Raw genomic sequence first — 19,403 nt, 5'->3', positions numbered from 1 at the left:
CTCTCTACATAGAAGAGGTACGGTCTTAAAGTCTCTACATAGAGGAGGTACGGTCTTAAAGTCTCTATATAGAAGAGGTACGGTCTTAAAGTCTCTACATAGAAGAGGTACGGTCTTAAAGTCTCTACATAGAAGAGGTACGGTTTTAACACATTCAGCGCCAATCACGACTATAGTCGGGTTATCTCGCCAGCTGTTGAGCGCCAGAAACCGACTATACTCAGGTTTTCATCGTTTTTTCTTTTATTCGATTTTAATATTCTATACAGTCTCACGGACCTTGGTGTATCATTGGGACTCATTCTGAGACCTCGAGATTGCAATGCCGGCCGAATCCTGCTAGGTGGCAGTATCGCCTACCCTTTGAAACCTTATTTCACACTGTGTTACATTTTATATGGTCCGGGCGGAGAAATGGGACCCGGGCAAGTGAAAGGCTTCATTCGAGCCACTTGGAACGCGTCCAGCACACTTGATGCATAGTTTGGACATCAATACTGGAAATCGTGATCAGACGATTGGAATATTCATTTTGGAATACCTCCTAGCAAAGGTAAGGACTATATGACTTCAATCCTACTTTGATCCTACAATGATTTCACATCGATCGCAACGATCATATGTCACATACTCCAGAATGTATGCCGTTGCTGACGATCAGAGCATCACAAAACGACCCCCCCCCCCCCCCCTTTGATGCCTTCATGATGAAACATAATACCTATTATATACCTTTGATTTGGAAATAGTATCGTGTCCAGGCGAGCAACACAAACGACTTTCGCAAAATGCACATAGTGCTCCATAACTCTGCTTCCAGGAATTAGCCCGGATCACTCTGAAACTATACAATATTCACCACGGGATAACACATGAACGTATACATGAAAAAATTCACTATTTTTTTTACATGTTGGATGAGCGATAGTGACTGTCAAATGAGCCATAGTATTGTCTCCATAGCTATAATATAGAATATAGATATAGCTCTGCAAACATCGTGAAACACCGTGAAAATGACCATCTTTTTAAGCGTGGCCACAGGCAGCGCAGATGGGGATTAAGCGTGGCGCTGAAAGTGTTAAAGTCTCAACATAGAAGAGGTACGGTCTTAAAGTATGAAGGCTGAGTAGAGGAGACACAGGAGAGAAGGTTCTTTATTGAGACAGTAGGAAGGCTGAGAGGGAGACACAGGAGAGAAGGTTCTTTACTGAGACAGTAGGAAGGCTGAGAGGGAGACAGAGTAGAGGAAACACAGGAGAGAGGGTTCTTTATTGAGACAGTAGGAAGGCTGAGAGGGAGACAGAGTAGAGGAGACACAGGAGAGAAGGTTCTTTATTGAGACAGTAGGAAGGCTGAGAGGGAGACAGAGTAGAGAAGGTTCTTTATTGAGACAGTAGGAAGACAGAGTAGAGGAGACACAGGAGAGAAGGTTCTTTATTGAGACAGTAGGAAGGCTGAGAGGGAGACAGGGGAGAGAAGGTTCTTTATTGAGACAGTAGGAAGGCTGAGAGGGAGACAGAGGAGAGAAGGTTCTTTATTGAGACAGTAGGAAGGCTGAGAGGGAGACACAGGAGAGAAGGTTCTTTATTGAGACAGTAGGAAGGCTGAGAGAGAGACAGAGTAGGGGAGACACAGGAGAGAAGGTTCTTTATTGAGACAGTAGGAAGGCTGAGAGGGAGACAGAGTAGAGGAGACACAGGAGAGAAGGTTCTTTATTGAGACAGTAGGAAGGCTGAGAGGGAGACCGAGTAGAGGAAACACAGGAGAGAAGGTTCTTTATTGAGACAGTAGGAAGGCTGAGAGGGAGACAGAGTAGAGGAGACACAGGAGAGAAGGTTCTTTATTGAGACAGTAGGAAGGCTGAGAGGGAGACAGAGTAGAGGAGACACAGGAGAGAAGGTTCTTTATTGAGACAGTAGGAAGGCTGAGAGGGAGACAGAGTAGAGGAGACACAGGAGCATTTTATAGCATTTTGAAAAGCCCTCGTTTTCACGGGGGAAAAAAAGATTCCATGATAATCGCCCTGTACTGTAATATTCTAGAACGTTGTAATTTTTCGGCCTATTTATGAATCGTTTTCAAATAAACGCTAGATTATCGATAGTATCTCAGTTCCTGATCGCTCTTACAGTCAAACAGCCATATCACGGGGGGGCAGGTGGCGCACAGAGACTACGTTCGTCACCAACACCGGGAGACACTAGGATTCGCCTGTTCGAATCCAGCTCCCGGCGTTGCTATCAGCTTGGCTGTCCTCTCATGCTGATACAATTGGCTGTATCAGGGGGTGGGAAGCTGAAGGGTGGGTCCTGGGCGTTGTGGACAGCGACCCCTACAGTTCGGTCGGGGCGCCTGCTCAGCGAGGGTTGGATCTGAGGAGAGATAGTGTGGCCTCCCACACGCTACACTCTCCCCGGTGAGAACCTGCGCGGCCAGGTTGGCCTGCTCCAGGCTGCACATGCGTCGGAGGAAAGCATGTGACAGTCTCCGGTCTCCCGGACCAACAGTAGGGGAAAGTACGCAACAACCAGGAAGGGTGGGATGGGAGAAAAATCAGGAAAAGGGAGGGGAAGAAAGATAATAATAATAATAAAAATTAAAAAAAAACAGCCATATCACATATAGGGGAAAAGCTTATATCTCCGTGAAAACGGGTCTGATTATCCTAAGACTGGTAAAATAGATTCCTTACCTGAGATCAGATGGTATCCAAATGGATTATTCCAATTCCTGATCGCCATTCCAAAAATCAATCCTTTTATTGATCCAACGCGTATACTGTAAAACACATATTACACACTGTGCTGAGGGTCCAGAATGAATCTGATCGGCTCCGGTTACATGCGTGAGAAGTAAAATGTGGATTCCTGAGTTTTTTTTTCTTATCCATTTTCATTGAGTCCAATCCAAAAGGGTGCATTACCATCTGGGAGACGATAGGGGGCGTTTTTTTCACATCTGAGCGCCTGGCGGGGCAGGTTTACCAACGGTAGACTCGGTTGATGAAATATGAATTCAGATCGCTAATAAAAAAAAGAAAACCCTGAGATATCTCGTGATGGGCATTCAAAGTGTTAATGAATATAACTCATCAGTTTCGTCAACATAAATAATCCAATCAGGGCACGGTTGGTACGAAACGAAAGTGATGGTGACGTCTTGATGGAGCGCCAAGCGGATGCAGACCGGCTACATCATTTATGATAAATGTTTTATTTTAATTGTTATGACGAGTCATATACTATAATAGTATAATACTATAATATTAGTGTAGCCTAATCTTTATCTGCAACTGTGAAGAAAAACCCCATTGGTTTAAACTGAATGAATAGACGCATAACAAATATATATATTTAAAAAAAAAAAATTATTGAACATTTTAAATTCGAATGTTGATTTAGAATTCGAATGTCAACATAATGAACAACGCTTCGAACTATTGGGTACAGCCCTACACTGATGTCTTCCTGTGTGAGTGACTGATGAGTGAGTGTTGTCGTGCAGGAGGACTTTAACGAGTACGAGGCTAACGACCCCTGGGTGCAGCAGCTCATCGTCAACCTGGAGCAGCTCATGGCAGAGTTCAAGGTATCTGACCTCTGACCCTGGAAGCAGCACCGTTCACGAACCAACCAAGCTTTACATCATCATTATATTTGATTTGATTTGTTTTTATTACGGATCCCCATTAGCTGGTGCCATAGCAACCAGCTAGTCTTCCTGGGGTCCACACACAAAAAATATATACATATACATATACATACATACATACATACATATACAAAAACAATTATTATTGCAAAATAAAATTATTAAAAGTCAGTACTCAACACACAATGCATACTGAAACTAACAATTAAGAGTAATATTACAGTGGGGCGGTCAGGTGGCGTAACGGAGATTGCGTTCGTCACCAACCCCGGAGACGCTGGATTCGCCTGTTCGACTCCAGCTCACAGCTCCGGGGTTGTCACCAGCTTGGCTGGCCGTTCACACTAATACAATTGGCTGTATTAGAGGGTGGGAGAAGCTGGCGGGGTGGGTCCGGGTTGTTGTAAACAGCGACTCCTACAGTTCGGTCGGGGCGCCTGCTCAGTGCGGATAGGATCTAAGGGTGGTAGTGTGATCCTTCCACACGTTACACCCTCTCAGTGAGAGTCCGCGCTGCCAGGTGAAAAGAAGCGGTTGATTGGCTAGACGTGTGTCGGAGGAAGCACGTAATAGCCTCCGCCCTCCCAGACCGACTGTGGGGGGTAAGTGCGCAGCGACCAGGAAGGGGATTGGGAATTGGCATAACGACTAACATTGGGATGGGAGAAAATTGGAGGAAAAAGGAGGGGGGAAAAGATAATAATAAAATAAAAAAAAAAAAATAGTAATATTACATGCAAGCAAAGAAACGGAAAACAAAAACAAAACAAAATACTTTACAGTGTTAATGTTTAATGTTAATTTAAGTTTCTTTTTAAAAGTGAATTTACTGTAAATGCAGCAGAGGTTTTGAATATATCCTCTCTATTCCCTCTCTCCCCCCTCTCTTTATTCCCTCTCTCCCCCCTCTCTCTCCCCCCTCTCTCTATTCCCTCTCTCCCCCCCCTCTCTCTATTCCCCCTCTCTCCCCCCTCTCTCTCTTTATTCCCTCTCTCTCTCCCCCCCTCTCTCTCTTTATTCCCTCTCTCTCTCTCTATTCCCCTCTCTCTCTCTCCCTCTCTCTCTCTCCCCCCTCTCTCTCTCTCCCCCCCTCTCTCTATTCCCCTCTCCCCCCATCTCTCTCTATTCCCTCTCTGCCCCCCCCCCCTCTCTCCCCCCCCCCCCCCCAGACGGGTCTCTCTCCGGTGATCTATGACACACTGACTAGTCTGATGACGAGCCTGGTGGCCATTGAAATGGAGAAGACGGTTCTGAAGTGCACCTTCAGCAGGGTGAGGCGCCGGGCACGGCCACAGGGGGGCGCCAGGCACCTTTCACATCACACTTACGTCACTGACACACATGCAGAGAGAGAGACCACCCTGTTATAGTGTGTTTTATTCATGAGGCCAGAGGGGAGACACCACTCAGCGCTCTGCCTCCAGAGACACCATCTTCTTTGTGGCATCTGACCCACAATCCAGAGCCATTTAGAAGCAAGGGGGGTCGTCCAGTGTATTAACCCCTCCCTGTCCAGTATATTAACATCCTCCCCGTCCAGTATATTAACCCCTCCCCGTCCAGTGTATTAACCCCTCCCCGTCCAGTATATTAACATCCTGCCCGTCCAGTATATTAACCCCTCCCCGTCCAGTATATTAACTCCTCCCTGCCTAGTATATTAACTCCTCCCTGTCCTGTATATTAACCCCTCCCCGTCCAGTATATTAACCCCTCCCTGTCCAGTATATTAACCCCTCCCCGTCCAGTATATTAACCCCTCCCCGTCCAGTATATTAACCCCTCCAGTATATTAACCCCTCCCCGTCCAGTATATTAACCCCTCCCCGTCCAGTATATTAACCCGTCCAGTATATTAACCCCTCCCTGTCCAGTATATTAACTCCTCCCCGTCCAGTATATTAACCCCTCCCCGTCCAGTATATTAACCCGTCCAGTATATTAACCCCTCCCCGTCCAGTATATTAACCCGTCCAGTATATTAACCCCTCCCCGTCCAGTATATTAACCCCTCCCTGTCTGCCTCAGCTGGGCGGCCTGCAGTTCGACAAGGAGCTGCGCTCGCTGGTGGCCTACCTGACCACCGTCACCACCTGGACCATCAGAGACAAGTTTGCTCGCCTCACGCAGATGGCTACTGTCCTCAACCTGGAGCGGGTAAACATCACACTGTATCTATGTACTGTACACACTGTACACAACACATACTGTACATAATGTACACAACACATACTGTACATACTGTACACAACATATACTGTACATACTGTATACGGTACACACTGACTGCACACAACATATACTGTACACAACACATACTGTACACACTGTGACTGTACACAACACATACTGTACACAACCTATACTGTACACACTGTACTCACTAACAGGTTATATCACTTACTGCTGTTCTGATGTCTGACCTTCAGCAGGTTAATGGGTGATGTGTGTGTGTGTGTGTGTGTGTGTGTGTGTGTGTGTGTGTGTGTGTGTGTGGTGTGTGTGGTGTGTGTGGTGTGTGTGGTGTGTGTGTGTGTGTGTGTGCGTGCAGGTAACGGAGATCCTGGATTACTGGGGTCCTAACTCCGGCCCTCTGACGTGGCGTCTGACCCCCGCGGAGGTGCGTCAGGTCCTGGCTCTGCGCACCGACTTCCGCAGCGAAGACATCAAGAGACTGCGGCTCTGAAGCACTGGACTGGGGCACTGATGATCAGACTAGTCTTGTAAGGGCCATCTGAGTGTTTTGGTTATTATTATTATTATTATTTCAAATAGAAGGATATGATCATATCTGGTACATACTCCATTACAGGGTGTATCATAAAAGAAAGAGAAGACAACATGAGTGGTGTTTGATTCACATCATCATTCCAAGGCACCACCATGGCAAACTCTGGAGTGAGGTGGATTGTGGACCCCCCCCCCTGACCAAGGTCTTGACTTGAGAAAAGGAAACCCAAACACAAGAATGTGAACATGATGTATTGGTGTATTGATCACACGACAATAATACCCAATTAAGACAATGGAACATGCATCATTAAGACAATGGAAAATGCGTCATTAAGACCATGGAACATGCATCATTAAGGCATTTAAGTTTATTATGGACTCTTTTTAAGTTATGAATTAATCATGGCATTTAAGTTTATTATGGACTCTTTTTAAGTTATGAATTAATCATCGACTTGAAGATTTGTTATTTTGTAACAAGGAATGTCCAGAAGACTAGAATATGGACTTTTGAATGAACATTATCATATCCATTATAGTGGACGACACAGCGCCCAGGAATTCCTGGCCGCTTGGACGGATCCTGGAAGCTTGTATCCTTTCGGCGAGCAACAAGCCCTTCCGCGTCAATCAATAAGCTTTGCCTACTACTGGAATCAAAGAAGAATTGCCAGCTATAATGATAACTCACCTGACCATGTTATTTGTTTTGTAATTGTGTAGACACAATTAGGGGCTGGTGTAAGGGCCATGAGTGTTTTGGTTATTATTATTATTATTATTATTATTATTATTATTATTATTATTATTATTATTATTATTATTATTATTATTATTATTTCAAATGGAAGGATATGATTTCTGTGAATGTTATGATTTCTGTGTACCCTAAAGGGGAATGCTTGCTCACTGTTGGCCTATTCTCAGTTGTATTGTGGTGGTTCACCTGTCGGGCGGACCAGCCACGGCGCAGCTGAGAGCATAAATTGGTGATGGGAATCAGCTGGGGGGTGTAGAACGGGGAAAGGGCATACAGTTTTCTGACCGCTTAGAATCATGTTTAGAATCACGCTTTGGATAGTTTTGGATCGCTTTGGTCCCCTCTTCAATTTAAAAATACTTTTTCTAAATAAATGGGATATCTGTGGTATCTGACAACGGAACTCAAAGTGTGGTGACTATTTTTGGATAAAGCGTGTACGGAATACCTCCCCGACTGCCACTGGAAGCGGACCCAGTCAGAGTCTGGACTGGTGCACTGATTATCAGGACTAGTTCTGTTAGTCTGGACTGGTGCACTGATTATCAGACTAGTTCTGTTAGTCTGGACTGGTGCACTGATTATCAGGACTAGTTCTGTTAGTCTGGACTGGTGCACTGATTATCAGGACTAGTTCTGTTAGTCTGGACTGGTGCACTGATGATCAGGACTAGTTCTGTTAGTCTGGACTGGTGCACTGATGATCAGGACTAGTTCTGTTAGTCTGGACTGGGGCACTGATTATCAGGACTAGTTCTGTTAGTCTGGACTGGGGAACTGATTATCAGGACTAGTTCTGTTAGTCTGGACTGGTGCACTGATTATCAGACTAGTTCTGTTAGTCTGGACTGGTGCACTGATTATCAGGGACTAGTTATGTTAGTCTGGACTGGTGCACTGATTATCAGGGACTAGTTCTGTTAGTCTGGACTGGTGCACTAATTATCAGGGACTAGTTCTGTTAGTCTGGACTGGTGCACTGATTATCAGGGACTAGTTCTGTTAGTCTGGACTGGTGCACTGATTATCAGGGACTAGTTCTGTTAGTCTGGACTGGTGCACTGATTATCAGGGACTAGTTCTGTTCGGAGGTCATTGTCCTTCTGTTCGGAGGTCATTGTCCTTCTGTTCGGAGGTCATTGTCCTTCTGTTCGGAGGTCATTGTCCTTCTGTTCGGAGGTCATTGTCCTTCTGTTCGGAGGTCATTGTCCTTCTGTTCGGAGGTCATTGTCCTTCTGTTCGGAGGTCATTGTCCTTCTGTTCGGAGATCGGCTCAAAGCCTTTAGGAACAGAGATGGTGGGGAGCGGGGGATGGAAACCGTGTACAATTTCAACATATTAAATGTAAACCTTTATACCAGTATATTCTCTCAAATGTGTGATTTCTTGTAACTACATTCCACTGTACGTCCCTTGTGACTTGTAACTGAGGGACTTGTGACCTGTAACTGAATGTGCTCTGAGGGACTTGTGACTTGTGACTAGAGGTGTAACGGTACGTGTATTCGTCCTGCGAATTTACGGTACGGCCGTCACGGTGCGGTACGTTAACCAAATGAAACCAATGGAAAGAAACACACGCGTCGCCGACACCAGGCCACGTGAGCGGATCGGCGCGGGCGTGAAATCCGCTCTTCGCTCTAGACGGCTTGTTCCACTCCGCTAATCGCTCATGTTGACCCCGCCCCCAAGTCGCTCACCGCTCACCTTGAATCGAGCGCTCCCGCTCCCCATCGCTCGGCAGATTTATCTTTTTTTTTTGGAGCATGGTGTAAATTAGCTCAAACTACAACAGTCTACACCCCCTGGGCCCCTTAACAATTGTTTGTATTGAGCCGTATTGTAATTGTACCCATTCTGCAATGTTAAATAACGTTGTTTATCCATTCACTAGCTCTACTAAGCGATGATAGCTTGATAGCTAGCCTAGCCACAATGCTATGGTCGCTACCATTAACGTTAACATGTAAGCTAACGACAACAACAATGGCGTCATATACTTTTTCTAACAGGATGTGAGTGACGGTTCACCCTTCTCATTGGTTGAAAATGGCCTTCATGTTTGTACATCGCCATCTGTTGCTTTGGCATTGTACTACATGTATATTACATCAGTGTTAAACCACTGAGCGGCCTGGAGTGGATTGGAGCGGAGGAGAACTCTCGCTCCGGACGTCGCGCCGACCCATTTTAAAACCCACTCCTCGCTCACATCTAAACCACCCGCTCCGCTCCCCGCGCCGCTCACGTGCACTGGCCGACGCACACATCAACATTCTCCCCCGCCGGACTCACAGGCACAATCAAATAAAAAGGAGAACCTACTTTTCCGGATAGATCATCTGAGCTCCACTGTGTTTAAATCCAAATAATCCTCTGCCATTGTTGTAACATGTCATCTGTTCTCTAGTATTCAGTCCCATGAAGTTAAATTCTCTCTAGAAGTGAAACTGAAACGTAGCAAGGATAAGGTTAAAGGGGCAGTAAGCAAGTGGATGCCTGAACACAGAATGACACCAGTATCACTAATTACCATGGCAAGCCTATAGAAAATTATTCTATTTAATAATAATAATTATAATAATTATCAAAAATATAATGTATACATTTAAAAAAATAAATAAAAAATGTTTACAAAAAAATTATATTAACACTTTGGCTGCCATGGGTTCAATGGATTCATTATCAACCGTAGGTTGCCGGCTCTATTTGTCTATAGAGAAAGTCCCCTTCTTTGCAGGGCTATAACTTTTTAAATTCTATTGCTACATTGCCATTATTAGGGCCCATTCAAAGTCCTATATGTATTGTTCATTGTGTAGCAACGTTAAACTTTTTCATTCACATATTCATAGTAAAGTATGGTCTAATGTATAAGTATGTTTTCATCTCTTTCTGCAGCTTTCTCCAGAACGTGATCTATAGCCCCAAATACATTATATTGATGATGCAATACAGTTTTATGGCAATCAGCGCGATATAAAAAATTCCAACTAGACTTACTTCTAGAAGTTACTACACGTCATCTGATGTTGACCGGATGGGCTAGGGGGCGTTTATAATTCCGTGGGCAGCGTTATACCAATCATCTAATGTGGGTCAAATGTTGATAATAGCAGTTAGTATCGAAGACGGTAACTTTACACGCTAAAACTCACCCCAGTCTCCGCGCGCCGTTGGGCGATCATCGTAGAGTAGAAATTTTATCATTATGGGATGTAGATTTACCCGGTCCATCTCCAGCTTGTATAATGGTATATACGTCCAAATCATGTTGTTTATCGAGTTATTGGCAATCGATCGCTATGTAGTGTGTCGAGATCGAGTCCCGGGACCTATTAGCGAGTGCCCGGAAGTAATACGGCCGTGCAGCACAACCTCTACGGCACTTCCTGTTAAGCGATTGCGCCGATCGGCCACCAGATGGCGCTCCTGAACCGCCAGAGAGCTCAGTGGGTCCTCCTGGTGGATCTCAGGCCAGCGGAGGGGACATATGAATCCGATCCCAGATTTTTGAAATATTGATATTAAAGACGCTATAAAGCGTCTTCGGCAACTTGAGCATGGCCGGGAATGACGTGTTTAAGCGTTTCCCGGCACCCAAAGTGTTAACACATCCCACGCCGGAAACGGCTTACGACGTGTTTCAAGTTCATGCGAATTCTGCCATTCCACGGCGTACGACGTTATTGAGATCCTATTTCATTTTTTCGCCATGTTATTCATAATTCCCTCACGGAGCCTGGTCTGATGCAGTCGGAGCCTGCAAAACTCTGCAACGCTTCAATACTGCCGCCTGGTGGATGATCGGCGAGTTACCAAACCGGAAATGGACGAGTCGATCTCGGTGCGTCTGGGAAATGCGTCCGGCACTCGCATATTGTCGCGGGACTCTAGACACACACAGTGTATATGGATTGCTGCCATAACTCAATAATCAACATGATTTGGGCGTGTATTATTATTATACAAACCGGAAATGTATCGACTCGATCGCCGTCAAATAAGTGGGATCTTTTTGCTCCAGTCTCATCGGCCAACGGTAAGAGGACGCTGACGTCATTTTCAAGGCGATTGTACATTTCTTTGTTTACAAACCAACTGATCAATAAATCAACCCATACTACATAAAGCATTTACTGACGATCACGGACTTATAAACGTCCCCCCCGTTCATCCGCGCATGATGAGTCATAACGTTTAGGATCGTATTCAGTTGGATTTTTTAATATAGCGTGTATCACGAATAAACTGCAATCGATAATCTATATCAGGGGTGGCCAACCCGCGGTTCACGAGCCGCATGCGGCTCTTTGCCCGTCAATGTGCGGCTCTTCCATCCATACATTTTTTTTTACTCACTCATTCCATAAGGACGTAGAATAAACATTTAAAAAAAAATTAAATGGTCCATTTGCATGTTCTTGGTATCTGAATCTAGGGACATGGATCAGTGTCAGAAATACTGTGTCTGTTACTAGGCTTGAGTAAATTGTAATGAACCAAAGGAGAATATCAATTATATTTAAAAAAAAAATTATCTTTGACTGTGAATAACACCATGCTAAAATTTACCAGACCTGAAAAATCTAAGCAAATGAATAAAGGGAAGATGATTAAACAGAAGGTTTTGTAGATACAGTACTGAATTCTGCCATCTTTTTTATAATGTAAATTTCTCCACCATTTTTATATTGCAACACCGTTTTTTGCAAGACGTTCACAGAAAGGTAGAGAAACTAACTGCGTTCTGTTTTATGGCAATAACGTTCAGGTTTGTGGGAGATAATCCCAAAAAATAAGAGAAATAAAAAAGTAAATCCAGAAGTCAGATGATTGTGTGAGCTGGGTAGGGTAGTTTTTCGAAATTTGAAAGCCCTGAGTCTCTTCCTTCAAAAGACTACACTCACTTTTGGATGTGCCACTTCCTCCTGTCAATATGCGCTGGTTTACAACTCAATGACCTGAGATTTCTATAATCTTATATTTCACTAATAACAGTTAAAATAATTGGTAAACAAACGTAATGCTGAAAATATACACTTTTACTGTATATCTCGGGCTTAAGAGGTTAACCCTGTGAGGCCCAAATTAAAAAGACATTAGCAACTTCAGAGGGTGGGACATATTAACACATTTACTATCAAATAGCATTGTGAGGCTGAACAACAGGACCAATTGACTATACATGTGCTTAAAGGGGAACTATCTTATAAATGGTCTTTTTCAGTGTTTACCATTGTTTCTTAGCTATGTGGACTTATATTAATAGGATCTATGTCTCTAAATCTCATATTGGCGCATTCTTCCAATTCTCCTCTCACAATATTCACCCTCACTGAACTGAGTCATCTGAAAATGTGCATATCTGTGATGTCAGAGATTTCTCAGCTGCATAATAATGTGGCAGTTGATGTGGCAGTTGGCACCAGGCCACACAGTGGTTGGAGCCCAGCCTCAAAACGGCTTAAGATCTTGAGGTAGAAAAATGCGTTTTTTGAGTACTTGATTAGAAATACAAAACAATGCATCTTTTTTGAAAAAAACCTAGGTGTTCCATAGACTCACAGGAATTGTGTAAAAGTGCCCAAATAGTGAAAGAAATAGTAAAATAGTTCCCCTTTAAAAAAAATAAAATAAACATTATTTTTTTAAATGGCTAAAAGTGATTTTGTAATTTTTGTAATTTTGCAACCGTGGGTCTCGCAGGGTACTTTTAACCCTGTGAGGCCCAAATAAAAAAGACATTAGCAACTTCAGAGGCCAGAGGGTGAGACCTATAAACACATGAAGGGTGCCGTGACTGAAAAAAAAGTTGAGAAACGCTGGTATATGGTGTGGCTCTTTGTGGTACCACAGTAAAGGGTGGTTGGCCACCCCTGATCTATATTATGCGTTTAGGCCTATAACTAGCGTTCTAGGAATTACTGCAGAAAATGATAAAAACATTTATATTCTAGACGGTATTTTCGTATGAATGAAAAAGTATAACGTTCCCACATCCTGAACGATAGATAATCGATGTTGAATGGGCCATAGTAATGTCAATTTAGCAATACAATTTAAAAAGGTATAGCCCTGCAAAGAAGGTGAACATCTCCATAGACTTAGAGTGGTGGCAGAGAGTGGTATAAGATGCTCAAATTGCGTGGCAGGGAATGTGTTAATAATAATTATTATAAATATTTTTTTTCTGTTGTACCGAACTCATACCGAACCGTGACCCCAATACAAAGGTACGTACCGAACCGTGGCTTCTGTGTACCGTTACACCCCTACTCGTAACTGAATGCTCTCTGAGGGACTCTCGCCCGTGGGTGAAACGGCACAGTAACGAGGGACTCTCGCCCGTGGGTGAAACGGCACAGTAATGAGGGACTCTCGCCCGTGGGTGAAACGGCACAGTAACGAGGGACTCTCGCCCGTGGGTGAAACGGCACAGTAACGAGGGACTCTCGCCCGCGGGTGAAACGGCACAGTAATGAGGGACTCTCGCCCGTGGGTGAAACGGCACAGTAACGAGGGACTCTCGCCCGCGGGTGAAACGGCACAGTAACGAGGGACTCTCGCCCGTGGGTGAAACGGCACAGTAACGAGGGACTCTCGCCCGCGGGTGAAACGGCACAGTAACGAGGGACTCTCGCCCGTGGGTGAAACGGCACAGTAACGAGGGACTCTCGCCCGTGGGTGAAACGGGCACAGTAATGAGGGACTCTCGCCCGTGGGTGAAACGGCACAGTAATGAGGGACTCTCGCCCGCGGGTGAAACGGTACAGTAACGAGGGACTCTCGCCCGTGGGTGAAACGGCACAGTAATGAACATCACATCCATTAACGTGACAGAAGCAGGTCAGATGGCTGATCCAGCCTCGTCACTCACTATATGAATAGCTCCCGGTCTCTGCCGGTGATGAGACACTTTTAACCTAATAAATTGCAAACTGCTGATCTCCGGCTGCGCACTGCTCTCCTCTCTCTCGCGGAAAGACCTGCTGCCAATCCTCTCTACGCTGCCGCACGCGCTCTCTGACCCCGACCCTAACCGCACCGGGTGATTAAGTGGAAATTCAGCATCACTGCGTACACTTGGTTTAATCCAAGCGTCCATTCGGAAACGTATTATTTTACATTTACATTTAGTCATTTAGCTGACTCTTTTATCCAAAGCGACTTACAAGTTTTGTACAACAAGACAGCAGGAAGGGCACAACTCTTATCAGCTGAGTAACAATGTTCATCAAAGTGTTGCGTGTTACAGTGTAGGTTAGTTTATTAGGACAAGTGCATGACAGTAAGGTTAGTTAGGGTTAGATTATTATTTTTTTCATTTCATTACAGATAATGGTTGAAGAAGTGCGTCTTTAGTCGACGGCGAAAGATTGGACGTGTTTCGGCTGCTGTCCTAACTGGTGGGTATTATGAAATAAGACTGGTGAGTGTGAGTCACTAAACTCTCTTTTTCGCATGATTGATTCATTTCCTGATAATGAGCGTATGGCTGGTTAGTGTCTGAAAGAATGCCAAGAAAAAAAGCAATATTCATCACCGTATGGCAGGGCTGGAGCCCGAATGTTCTGACCTTCGTTCGTTACGTTGGCATTCAAATCTTAATTATTGGGTTCGAACCTCCGCTTTTAAATCTTTTTATTTACACGAAAAATATATATCAGGAAATTAATCAATGATGCGAAAAAGAGAGTTTAGTGACTCATACTCACTGTCTTATTTCATAATACAACGTTTCCAAATGGACTTTTGGATTAAACCAAGTGTATGCAGCGATGCTGAATTTTCCCAGCGGAACACAAGTTACTTAACGTTACACAGGTATGTTCTGCACGTTAATTAAGCTACGCAGAGCGCAGCCCTTTAGCTGGCTAACGTTAAGATAGCAGGAGCCGTCGGCCAACAAAGATGTTGTTTCAACAAATGGATTCACAAAATGGATTACCATCCAAACGTTATTGAAGCCTCCCGTCACCAGTGACTAACCGCAGCAATATGCGCTACGTTCTCTGGGTAAATGTGCGCTATGGTGCCTGAAGTCAAGACTCGACCGTACTGAACCAGAACAATTCTCTAGGAGCAAATTTTTTTGCATGATTTTAAAACGAAGTTTCGAAACATCCTTTAGAAAACCCTGGCGATGTTCGAAGCCCAAAAACAGGCTTCGGGGAAACGGCTCTACCGTCTGGATGTTCCCAGAGCCACGTGGTGCCGGGGTTAATAAGTAAGTAAGTAAGTAAAACTTTATTAGTACAGCGCCCCTCTCAGCACGAGTGCACAGAGTGCTTCACAGCATTTAAAAAAATCTGTAGAAAATACAAGAAATAATACACGTGAAGAGAAAAAAAAACATAAGAAATTTGCTAAAACACCAGAATAGACAACGAAAAACTAAAACGAGAACAAAACGGACATGAACAGAGATAAAACGGCTATGAGTGTTTAAAAGGCCTGCCTGTAGAAGTGGGTGTTCAGGGCTAAAGGGAGGGCCTGTTCCAGAGCCTCGGGGCTGCAGTCACCGCCAGGCCTCTGCCCCCTCTTTAGGTTGGGCACCGCCAGGCTGGGCACAGGTTGGGCACCGCCAGGCCGCGCGCTCCGACTCCAGGAACAACAGATGCACAGCATGAACGCAGGAGTCGTTAGGAAAAGTGTGGCTTTAATGTAAACACAACATTCGATTGGCTCAGCACAAACATTCCACATGAGAGCAACCAATAAAACTACAGGAGGAGGTTGGGGGGGAGGGGGGTGCAGCACAAAAAAAAAAAAAAAAACATTCACAGTAAAAAAGAAATCTGGTTTAATCATAATATATATATACAGTACGGTGTTTTTAAGGTGGAAATGGGGGGGGGGGGTGATATGTGATGGGTTAGGGTTATGTGATGGATAAAGATTATAGGACTCAGGAGGATATTCGGTGCTCGGGTGAATAGATGGAGAGCTGTACTTTTCCTCTTGTGAAATGAGATATGTGAGACAGATGGGGTCGACGGTAACCGGGGGGGGGGAGGGGCTGCTTGGTAACCGGGGGGGGGGGGGGGCGGGGGGGAGACGCACCCCTCCCCTCCCCATGTGCTGCTCTGGTTCTAAACAGTCACACTATGATTACAGCTCCACACGGACAACAGGGTGGTTTCTTTTATTTTTCAAGAGCAGAATTGGACCCAGAGTCTGATAGGACAGATAACGGTGTAACACCCAGTCTGATAGGACAGATAACGGTGTAACACCCAGTCTGATAGGACAGATAACGGTGTAACACCCAGTCTGATAGGACAGATAACGGTGTAACACCCAGTCTGATAAGACAGATAACGGTGTAACACCCAGTCTGATAGGACAGATAACGGTGTAACACCCAGTCTGATAGGACAGATAACGGTGTAACACCGAGTCTGATAGGGACAGGTAACGGTGTAACACCCAGAGTCTGATAGGGACAGGTAACGGTGTAACACCCAGAGTCTGATAGGACAGGTAACGGTGTAACACCCAGTCTGATAGGACAGGTAACGGTGTAACACCCAGTCTGATAGGACAGATAACGGTGTAACACCCAGTCTGATAGGACAGATAACAGTGTAACACCCAGTCTCATAGGACAGATAATGGTGTAACACCCAGTCTGATAGGACAGATAACGGTGTAACACCCAGTCTGATAGGACGGATAACGGTGTAACACCCAGTCTGATAGGACAGGTAACTGTGTAACACCCAGTCTGATAGGACAGGTAACGGTGTAACACCCAGTCTGATAGGACAGGTAACGGTGTAACACCCAGTCTGATAGGACAGGTATCAGTGTAACACAGAGTCTGATAGGACAGATAACGGTGTAACACCCAGTCTGATAAGACAGGAAATAAATATGTGGCACGGGGTTTTAGGAGGTAGGATGACTCATGTCGGGCATGAGGCTTAAATAAATTAATAAATCATTCGATGATAATAAAATGTAATGGGTTTGCTTTCGATGACATTGCTCCACGGGTAGTTTGGACGGCGTGAACGGGACCCGTGATGTTCGGATTCTAATCTCCTCGTCCGTCGTTCTCAGAAGGTTGGCACTGATGATATACGACACTTTCCAGATATCATTGGCTGATAGGCATTCCATCTCACTACAGGAGGCCAATGGAAAAGGCTAGCCACTGTTACCAAGACCCGCCCCTCTTACCAAGACCCGCCCCTCTCCCTGTACGTCTGGAGTGGATGAGGAGGTGAATAATGGAACAGACCAGGTTCTGATGTGTCGGCGTTTAAACAGCCTTCCTGTCAACAAGGTTCTAAAGGACTCAGTGCTCTGTGTCAACAAGGTTCTAAAGGACACAGTGCTCTCTGTCAACAAGGTTCTAAAGGACACAGTGCTCTCTGTCAACAAGGTTCTAAAGGACTCTGTGCTCTGTCAACAAGGTTCTAAAGGACAGTGCTCTCTGTCAACAAGGTTCTAAAGGACACAGTGCTCTCTGTCAACAAGGTTCTAAAGGACACAGTGTTCTCTGTCAACTAGGTTCTAAAGGACACAGTGCTCTCTGTCAACAAGGTTCTAAAGGACTCTGCTCTGCATCAACAAGGTTCTAAAGGACACAGTGCTCTCTGTCAACAAGGTTCTAAAGGACACAGTGCTCTCTGTCAACAAGGTTCTAAAGGACACTGGGCTCTCTGTCAACAAGGTTCTAAAGGACTCTGCTCTGCATCAACAAGGTTCTAAAGGACTCTGCTTTGCATCAACAAGGTTCTAAAGGACTCTGTGCTCTCTGTCAACAAGGTTCTAAAGGACACAGTGCTCTCTGTCAACAAGGTTCTAAAGGACTCTGTGCTCTGTCAACAAGGTTCTAAAGGACTCTGCTCTGCATCAACAAGGTTCTAAAGGACTCTGCTTTGCATCAACAAGGTTCTAAAGGACTCTGTGCTCTCTGTCAACAAGGTTCTAAAGGACACTGGGCTCTCTGTCAACAAGGTTCTAAAGGACTCTGCTCTGCATCAACAAGGTTCTAAAGGACTCTGTGCTCTCTGTCAACAAGGTTCTAAAGGACTCTGCTCTGCGTCAACAAGGTTCTAAAGGACTCTGCTTTGCATCAACAAGGTTCTAAAGGACTCTGCTCTGCATCAACAAGGTTCTAAAGGACTCTGCTCTGCGTCAAAAAGGTTCTAAAGGACTCTGCTCTGCATCAACAAGGTTCTAAAGGACACAGTGCTCTCTGTCAACAAGGTTCTAAAGGACTCTGCTCTGCATCAACAAGGTTCTAAAGGACACTGTGTTCTCTGTCAACAAGGTTCTAAAGGACTCTGTGCTCTGTCAACAAGGTTCTAAAGGACTCTGTGTTCTCTGTCAACAAGGTTCTAAAGGACACCGTGTTCTCTGTCAACAAGGTTCTAAAGGACAGTGTTCTCTGTCAACAAGGTTCTAAAGGACTCTGGGCTCTGTGTCAACAAGGTTCTAAAGGACACTGTGTTCTCTGTCAACAAGGTTCTAAAGGACACAGTGTTCTCTGTCAACAAGGTTTTAAAGGACTCTGGGCTCTGTGTCAACAAGGTTCTAAAGGACTCTGTGTTCTCTGTCAACAAGGTTCTAAAGGACACTGTGTTCTCTGTCAACAAGGTTCTAAATGACTCTGGGCTCTCTGTCAACAAGGTTCTAAAGGACACTGTGTTCTCTGTCAACAAGGTTCTAAAGGACTCTGGGCTCTCTGTCAACAAGGTTCTAAAGGACTCTGGGCTCTGTCAACAAGGTTCTAAAGGACTCTGTGTTCTCTGTCAACAAGGTTCTAAAGGACTCTGGGCTCTCTGTCAACAAGGTTCTAAAGGACACTGTGTTCTCTGTCAACAAGGTTCTAAAGGACTCTGGGCTCTCTGTCAACAAGGTTCTAAAGGACTCTGGGCTCTGTGTCAACAAGGTTCTAAAGGACTCTGTGTTCTCTGTCAACAAGGTTCTAAAGGACGTTTCCCCCCCGGCTCTGTCTCCTCTTCCTCGTTGTTGACAAACGACGACAACAACAACACGTGACACACATTCAGGTGGAAAACAAACACATGTTGATAAACAAACATGTTGATAAACAAACGCATGTTGATAAACAAACACATGTTGATAAACAGACGCATGTTGATAAATAAAGAAAGGGGGAGTTGTGTTCTGAGATCAGAAGGAGAACAGGAACAAGACTGTGATCCAGGTGTCTGACGGCAGCTCTTTGGGTCCTTTTGGACGTGTAAGATTTACATATTTATGCATTTTTAGTATC

General features: G+C 44.8%; 1 protein-coding gene across 4 annotated transcripts in view; it reads left to right on the top strand.

The window, feature by feature from the left end:
• cog4 (component of oligomeric golgi complex 4) overlaps positions 1–7,711 on the top strand; it is a 66,213-nt gene extending 58,502 nt beyond the window's left edge. For 3 of the 4 annotated variants that reach the window (XM_084307576.1, XM_084307579.1, XM_084307578.1), the window contains 4 exons: positions 3,508–3,591; positions 4,824–4,925; positions 5,683–5,811; positions 6,206–7,711. In XM_084307576.1, the coding sequence (XP_084163702.1) occupies positions 3,508–3,591; positions 4,824–4,925; positions 5,683–5,811; positions 6,206–6,340 (450 nt within the window). In that variant the 3' untranslated portion in view covers positions 6,341–7,711. The remainder of the gene's footprint in view (positions 1–3,507; positions 3,592–4,823; positions 4,926–5,682; positions 5,812–6,205) is intronic. The other variant, XM_084307577.1, reaches the window with a different exon arrangement.
• Positions 7,712–19,403: the final 11,692 nt, after the last annotated feature.

The sequence above is a fragment of the Notolepis coatsorum genome (assembly GCF_963971535.1).
Source record: "Notolepis coatsorum genome assembly, chromosome: 2".
Classification (NCBI taxonomy): Eukaryota; Metazoa; Chordata; class Actinopteri; order Aulopiformes; family Paralepididae; genus Notolepis; species Notolepis coatsorum.
Note: the sequence above shows the minus strand (reverse complement) of the source record. Positions and strands in the feature narration are given on the sequence as shown.